Below are 9,020 nucleotides of genomic sequence, written 5' to 3'. Positions count from 1 at the left end.
TGGATCACACTTACGAAATAAATTCAAACACAAGTGAACCCGCTCTGATACCAATTGTTAATAATTGTTGACTTCTAATTTAACCAATTGTGTGTGTTTGTGTGCAATCAATATCTTAAATGCGGAATTTAAATAAGACAAGATATTTGTTAGGAAGTGGAAACTCTGTGACGAGAAAAACCACTTCGGAGTAGCCAAACCCAGGAACTCCACATCCAAAAACAAAGCTAGTTACAAGACACTCGTACTCACATACCCTTATGCAGTGGTCATACCTTTAACTCTTACACGAAGCCCATCGTGAACGCTTCCCAACCAGATCTTTCACCTAAAGGGATTTTTTATGGATTCCTTTACCTTAGGGCCTACCCCTAAGATAGACTTCATACGAACAGTTGAGCACACACCGGCAACGGCTTGAGAGCTAGCAGATCTTCGATTCTCCTTAAACACCCTCTCAAAGCTAAGAGAATTCAATACCGAATTCTGTACATAATACATGCCTAGAGCCCTCTTTATATAGGCTTTACAAATCCGATTCCGACACTGATTCAGACTCTGGGCGTGCGTCCGGATGTTTCTCTTGGCCGTCTGGATTGTTAAGTTGTATCATTTTTTGTTAGTTTTCCAATGACACTAATTTCATCACAATCTGATATTTAAGTAGAAAGTTATGATCAAAATACTGGAGGGCGTCTGGACGGCTTGATCGAGTGTCCGGACGGTCAACTGCAACCGTCTTTCCAAAATAGAGCTGAAAGCTTCCATAACAAGGTCCCATTCGGACGGCTTGGCTGAGCGTCCGGACGGTCTTCGCCATAACTCCTTTCCACATTCGAAAAGGAAGCTCGAAATATTCTGAAATGCTAGACAGCATCCGGACGTGTTGCCACGTCGTCCGGACGTCTTGCAAAAACTTTCCAAATAGTGTCGACTTCTGAAATCCAACTCCGTGTAGAATTTGGAGAAGCTTGACCTAGCGTCCAGACAGTGTTACGTCCAGACGTCTTCAACGCTGAAGCTTCTAGGCACTGCGGGGCGTCTGGACACCTTCAAAGGCCCGTCCAGACGATTGCACAGGAACCGGCTATTCTGACTTGGAAATTGACGGTTGCACAAGAACCGGCTGTTCTGACTTGGAAATTGCATGGAATCTTTATGGACATCTTCTTAGAAACTTGTGACCATACAAATGACATGAAATGAGACACTGTCAGAGACGGAGGAGGGGGGGCCGGCAGGGGTCATGCCCCCCCCCCCCCCCCTGAATTTCTTGAAAAAAAAATTTTAGAAGGATGAAAAAAAAAAAAAAAAAAAAATACAATTCTAGCCCATTGGCCCCTTCTCAAATGATGTTGGCCCTTACCCAATTAAATTTTTTGCCTTAACCAAATAACCCTAAAAAAAAAAAAAAAAAAAGTAGGCCCTCTACAATCTACAGATTTGCTATAAACATCAAATGCCGCCGTCAAGCAATTTTCTAGCCAAACAACTGAATCAAGAATTTTTAATATTTAATAATAAACAAAAAAAAAAAAAAAAAACTAAAACAAGAATACCTCTTCTCCACTACTTAGTACTCTCCTCCAAATTCTAAGACTCACTGCACGCTAAATCAAACTCCATGGCCAAGCACAATAATGCTTTGCTGTGGCCCCTAAGCGCACCCACCAACTCCATATGTCCACCGCCATCGGGCCCATCACTGGATTCACCGCCTCTGGATTCACCATCTTTTTCCCACACAAGAATCGATTGATCAAATCATCAAAAGCACCGGGTGGGAGAATAGATCTATCGCCCATCAATGCGTAGAGTCTAGGAAAACAACCGATTTGTGCTTCTTCTCTAACGTAGCCAGCACAATATCACTTTGTAAGTTCTCAAATCCCTAATTTTTTCTTCAATTTTTCTGGTCATATGGTGAAGAACTTAAGAAAGAAGAAGAAAACTGAAACATGAATTGGGGAAAACTGAAAACGGGAAGAGGAAGAGTCGGAAGACTCACTGTTTGGAAGAATTTGAAAGTCTAGAGAAGTCGAGAAGGGAAGAACTTATAAGGGGCTAGAGAAGAAGACAAGAAGTCAGACAAATTGAAAAATAAAAAATAAGTCTTTAACTAGCCAACTCGTAGAAACCAAGAAAAGTCTAAATAAAAGACAAGAAGTCAAAAAGTCAAACAAATTCTTCTTTTCTTTTCTCGGTTTTGTACTGTTTAAGAAGAAAATTGTCTTCTTCTCTAGCCTCTTCTAAATAAAAGACTTAGTTTAAAACTGAGAAAAACTCAAAGTTCAAAACCACCAACTTTTCCTCTGGAAACAGGAGAAGTTGAAAAAAGTGAGAATGATTATTTGTGTTATTGGTAAATTATAATAATGTTTAAAGTGGTATTTGAAATTTGAGAAAATTTTAACCCTTTAAAAAAAGTGAGCTTTGTCTCATTAAATCATGATATTTATGAATGATGGCTTAGAAGTTGTGGATCGGAAGAGTGGTCTAAGTAGAGTTAATGGGTTAATTAAAAAAGAAAAATTGGGTAAGGGTGAGAATTATTAAATAGCTTAAATGGTTTGTTCAGTGATTATTGAATGTCTTGTTGATGATTTTTTTATTATTATTTTTTTTTTCAGTTTTTACTTTACAATATTATAAAATTTTAATTTTGGAAACTGTTGATTTAATATGATTTTTATGACACAGTATATCATTTATATCGCAACACAGAAGCGGTGCAAAATCACTCAACACAAGTCATGCTTTTTGAGGTTAGTTTTCAAAGCTCAATTCTTAATATAAGTGGTATTGTAATTTGGATATTATGGTTATTAAATATTGAGAATATTAGTTATTATAGTTTATAGGTCTAAACAATTAATCGGATAATTTGACATGTGAAAGCTATTATATTATATTATTTTTTATGTGAATTTGTTAATTGCTAACTTACAAATATTTTTTCTTGCTTTTCTAAAGACTCCAATATAACCATGTAAATTTATTTGTAGATGATGGAAAAGCCAAATACAATACTTGACTTTTTCAAAAGAAAAAATGCACAAAGTTCAAATGCCAATGTTAGTGATGCATCATCGCCAACTTCTGATATCATAGTTTCTGAAAATTCTTCTAAAAAATCTCGAAGAGTTGACGTAAATGAATTTGATATTAGTTCATTGGAGTTTGATCCTGGATTGCGTCGTCAGATATGGGAGTATAATGTTAATCAACGGGATGAAATTCGACGAGCTTACATTAAAGCTGGTCCGTACCAAATAATCCTCCCACATTACCCAAAATCTGGAGATAAAAATCATCTTCGTAGCTTTCAACCTTCATGGTACAATCTATTTCCTTCATGGCTTGAATATTCACGCATTAAAGATGCGGCATTTTGTCTACCATGCTTTCTCTTTAATAAGCCATCTGGGCATCCTACGCAACGTGTATTCACTATAGATGGATTCAAGAGTTGGAAGAAAGTTAGAGATGGAAAAAATTGTGTTTTTCTCAATCATATAGGAAAAGATCCTAATTCATTTCACAGAATTGCTGAGAGGTCATATGAAGACTTGAAGAACCAGTCTCAACACATCCAAAATGTATTTGAAAATTTCACTTCTGAACAAATTGCAAACAATCGATTGCAGTTAAAAGCCTCAATTGATGTTGTTCGAGTGCTTGCATTTCAAGGTGTTGCTTTTAGAGGTCGGGATGAAAGTGTGGATTCAACGAATCGTGGAAATTTTCTTGAAATATTGAATTTAATGGTTTCATATAATGAACAGATTGCTGAAGTAATAGCTAAAGCTCCAAAAAATGCCTCTTATACATCACCAATGATACAGAAAGAAATTTTACATATTTTTTCAACCAAAGTGAAGGAGACAATTCGCAAAGAAATTAGTAATGCAAAGTTTTGCATAATGGTTGATGAAGCTCGTGATGATTCAATGAAATAGTAAATGGCTATAGTTTTAAGATTTGTCGACAAAGATGGTTTTGTGCGGGAACGTTTTTTTGGGCTTGTTCATGTCGCTAATACTGCGGCACCAACCCTACAAAAGGGTATATATTTTGTATTGTCTCAACATAAGTTAGCCATTGAAAATATTCGAGGGCAAGGATATGACGGTGCAAGTAACATGCGAGGTGAGTGGAATGGGTTGCAAGCTTTGATTTCAAATGATTGTCCATATGCCTACTATATTCATTGTTTCGCACATCGTTTGCAATTGGCATTAGTGGCGGCATCAAAAGAAGTTATTCTTGTTCATCAATTTTTCACTAATTTGAATTCTATTGTCAATATTGTTTGTGCCTCATGCAATCGATTTGAAGAATTGCGGATTTCTCAAACTACTGAAATTGCTTACCTGATGGAAATTAATGAGATTGAGAGTGGAAGGGGACTTAATCAAATTAGTACTTTACAACGGGCTGGAGATACTCGTTGGAGTTCTCACTTGAGATCAGTTTCTAGCTTGATCAAAATTTTTAGTCCAGCTTGTGAAGTTATTCTTAAAATCATTGATGTGGGAATTACTTCTTCCTAACGAGCAGAAGCAGATTCAGTTTATCAGGTAATGACTTCATTTGAATTTGTCTTCATATTGCATCTCATGAAAGAAACGATGCAGATTACTGATCATCTATGTCAAGAATTGCAATCAAAATCTCAAGACATTTTAAGTGCTATGAATCTTGTTTCATCAACTAAAGCATATATCCAACAATATAGAGATGATAAATGGGATGATTTACTTACCAATGTAAAGTCATTTTGCGAGAAACGCAATATAGATGTCCCAGATATGAATGCCCATTATGTTGAGAGGCGAGGTCGAGCTCGCCATCAACAAGCCTACTTTACAATTGAGCAACATTATCGAGTGGATATTTTTTGTGCCTCTATAGATTCTCAATTGCAAGAATTAAATCACCGATTTAGTGAGCATGCAGTGGAGTTGCTTATTCTCGGCTCAGCTCAGGATTCTCGAGCCACATGTGAATCTTTTAGAATTGATGATATTTGTCAGTTGGTAAACAAGTTTTATCCGCAAGATTTTACAGATCTTGAAAAGGAACAGTTAGAAATAGAACTTAACCATTATAAGCATAATGTAGTTCAGCATTCGAGTTTCCAAGCACTGTCAAATATTTCTGAATTGTGCCAATGGTTGGTTAGTACCGGAAAATCAGCTATCTACCAACTTGTTTTTTGAGTTATTGTACTTGTGCTTACTCTTCATGTTTCTACCGCAACTACAAAACGAACATTTTCAGCTATGAATATTGTCAAAACTAGGCTTCGCAACAAAATTGAAGATGAGTTTCTAACAGATTCTTTCATGGTGTACATCGAAAGAGAAGTTGCTGCTACAATTAGCATAGATTCAATCATAGATGATTTTCGGGATTCAAAAAAACTGCGGGTTCCATTTTAATTGGTGTTTTGGATGAAATTTGATGTATTATGAAACCCTTATTTTCAATAATTATGTTTAATATTTTTTTTTTTTGGTTCAAAAATGCCTTGGCCCCTGCTCAAAATACTTTCTGACTCCGTCCCTGGACATTGTCCATATTACTTGAAGACTCTGAATAGAACCGATAATCCTGCTAAAAAGCAACCATTACATAAAGTGTTTTTGTCAACCAGAATGTTGCCAATATAAAATACTAACACAGATCAATTCATTTTGATCTGATCTAATGGCTTATAAACCAACTTGAAGAGCAAGTTAGTGAGTCATCATAACCATAATTACATTTCAAAATATCTTCTTACCTTATCTTCAATCCTATCTTATCTAAGAAAGATGATAAGGTTTGGATGGCTAGGATTGATCACAAACTCATCTAAGGTCATGAAGGTGTCGAGCTGTGCTATGAATCATCAAAAGAAATGATGAGAATGGGATAAAAATCAAGAGACAGCTGATTCGGGTGAGATTCTGCATTTCTGCAGAAAGTCGATCGATCTACTTTTTATATTGAAGAGTAATCGATCGATCTCATTTCTATCGATTCATTTTATAATCGATCGATCGCATTTCGATTGATCCATTTTTACACTATGAAATAATCGATCGATCTATTATACTTAGTCAGATTTTCATTCGCTTCAACACTCACATAACTAAATCGCTTGATCGATTATTATGTCGATCGATCGATTCTGGCTTTTACTCGTTCGGTTCCTTCATCGCAAGATTGATTTTGAGAATACTATATAATTGCTTGATCGATTCTACTTAGCTAGAATCCCAATCCGTTTTAAACTCTAAATATATTATTACTAAGTATTTGATCTCTTTGAACATATCTTGATGAATATTTATGAATGAATATTCATATTTAGTTGATTAGGCCATAAGTCCTATTTTAAGATATTAAATTTAATATCTTAAAATACGGGTTGTTACAGTACCTCTCTCTCCTCACTTTTAAGAAGCATCAAAACAGTTTACTCTATATTACTCTTTGCTAGAGCCTTTGATGTCAACGAGTCTCCTCTTGAAGGTAAATAATTAACCTATGGTTCGTCCTCCTATAATAAACACCAGCAACAACATTCAAGTAAATTGTTTTGTTTTGTTTTTTCTTTTTCTTTTTTTGAACTACTTTGCTTTTATTTTCTTCTTTCTTTTGTGGTCTTAAGGTAGTTGAATTCGAGGTTGATTCGGTATAGGGGTTCTGATCTAATAAAAATAATGGTTTTATATTTTAATTCATTTGAATGTTTTATGATATATTTTATTTTCATTGTGTGATTTACTCGGATTTTTAGACATTTTTTTTTCCTTCTTTTGAAACCAAAATAAGGAATAACTTTCTTTGATTATATTTAAGTTTGTTTCTAGAGAAAGTTTCTTTATAAGATACTTCGATATAAATTTACGTTTGGATGGAGATCTGAATCTGTTTTTGTTTTGTTTGGAAAAAAATTTTGTTGTGTTGTTCTTCATTTGAATGTTTTATGAAATTTTTTTTTCTTCGTTTGTGAGATTTACTCGAATTTTCAATCATTTTTTTGAAGTGATTTTTTATGGTTTTGAAAGCAAAAGAAGGCCAAATTTTGAATTGATTGTTAGGCCAAAAAAAAATTTGAGAGAGAATTTAGTTGAGAGAATCTTTTGATTGAACTAGATGTGAGATGATTTATTTGATTGTTGTGTAAAAAAGGCAATTTTTTTTTGGAAAACACCAAATATTTGATAATTAAGCATTGAACCTAACGTGAGAGGCTTTATTTGATTGCATTAAATGTTGAGTGAAAGATTTTATTTTATTTTGTATTAAAAAATAATATTTTGTTTCTTTTTCTTTGTATTTTAATTTTCGGATGTTCAAAAATATATGTATAAGTATCATACCAACAATATTAGAAATTCTTGCTTATTTTTTTATTAGTGCTATGTTAATCATAATCCAGGTTTTGTTTTTGCTATTGTTTTTTCTTCATACTTTATTATTATTATTATTATTATTATTATTATTATTATTATTATTATTATTATTATTTCATTTTAAACTACTCCTACGGAAATAAATTCTTTAACATGTTTTAGTGTATTACTAAAATCAATGGTCTTATGTTTTAGGATGCGTTTGGGATTGTCATTTCTTGTAAACAAAAAGTGCGATTTTAAACCAAATCGCAGAAAATGAATCGTTTGGGAATTGCGTTTTTAAAAAATTGTGATTTGAAAAAGCAAAAAACGGCATTTTCAAATCGCATGCAATGAGGTATTTTTTTAAAAACGTAGAATTTTAAAAGGCTAACCCTGCAATTTTAAATGTCAAATTGCAATTTTACCAAACGTTTAACTACGTTTTTAAAAATCACTTTTTCAAATTGCATATTTTAAAATCATACTTTTTGAAATCGCAAACCCAAATAGACCCTTAGTTCATTTGATTTTATTATTTTTTGTTCATTTGTGTGATTTATTCGGCTATTTTGGAAGTGTTTTTTCTACTTTCAAAAGCGAAAGAGGCAAAAATTTATTTAATTATTGTGCATAAAAGGACAGAAACTCTTTCGAAACACCAAATAGGTAATTTAGCATTGAACTAGATGTGAGATGATTTATTTGATTGTGTGAAATGTTGAATGAAAGATTTTATTTTATTTTGTATTCATTAAAAAAAATGATTTTATTCACTTTGTTCTGAATATCTTTTCTAATATTTAGAATAATATGCATTTTATTTGTATTGAAATATAATAAGTATCACACCAACTATATCAAATATTCCTGCTAATTTTCTATAAATGCTTTGATAATCAAATTTCAGGTTTTTCCTCTTACTATTATTTTTAGAGTAATGATTCATTACCACCTAAATATACAACTTTTCACCATCTTGTCTATGTGGCAAGGTGGTCCCCCACCTTAATTTATTTTTAAAAAATAAAAAAACTCAAAAAATAGTGGGGGACCACCTTGCCACATAGGCAAGGTGGTGAAAAGTTGTATATTTGGGTGGCATTGAATCATTATTCTTATTTTTATACTTCTTTTCTTTTCAAAATACTCCTACTATAACAAAAAGATTTCAAAATGTTTTAATTTATATTGTTCATTTTTTTGAAGTGTTTCTTGTGCTTAAAAAAAAGGCAACAAATGATTTGTATGTCGTACAAAAAAAGAATAGAAACGCTTTCAAAATACCAAAGAGATAATTAAGCATTGAACTTCATGTGAGATGATTTATTTGGTTCAACAAAATATTAAGTGAAATATTTTGTTTTATTTTATATTCACAAAAAAAAATAAAAAAAATAAAAAATTCTTAGCTCTTTATTTTTATTTTTTTTCGAATGTTCAAAATTATATGAGTTTTATTTGTATTCAAATATAATAATATCAAGCCAATAATATTATAGATTTCTGTTAATTTTCTATTAATACTTTAATAATCAGAATCCAAGTTTTCTTCTTGCTATTTTCTTTCTTCTATACTTCTTTTCATTTTAAACTACATGTATGGAACAAATTTTTAAACATGTTTTA

At 32.6% G+C, this 9,020-nt stretch overlaps 1 protein-coding gene across 1 annotated transcript; it reads left to right on the top strand.

The window, feature by feature from the left end:
- The first annotated feature begins 2,448 nt into the window (after positions 1-2,448).
- Positions 2,449-3,959, top strand: LOC133871515 (uncharacterized). The gene is made up of 3 exons (XM_062308954.1): positions 2,449-2,542; positions 2,701-2,765; positions 3,006-3,959. Exons 1-3 carry the CDS (start codon positions 2,449-2,451, stop codon positions 3,957-3,959), a joined length of 1,113 nt encoding a protein of 370 aa, XP_062164938.1.
- Positions 3,960-9,020: the final 5,061 nt, after the last annotated feature.

The sequence above is a fragment of the Alnus glutinosa genome, chromosome 6, assembly GCF_958979055.1.
Source record: "Alnus glutinosa chromosome 6, dhAlnGlut1.1, whole genome shotgun sequence".
NCBI classification, from domain to species: Eukaryota; Viridiplantae; Streptophyta; class Magnoliopsida; order Fagales; family Betulaceae; genus Alnus; species Alnus glutinosa.
This window is presented reverse-complemented; position numbering and strand designations above follow the sequence as displayed.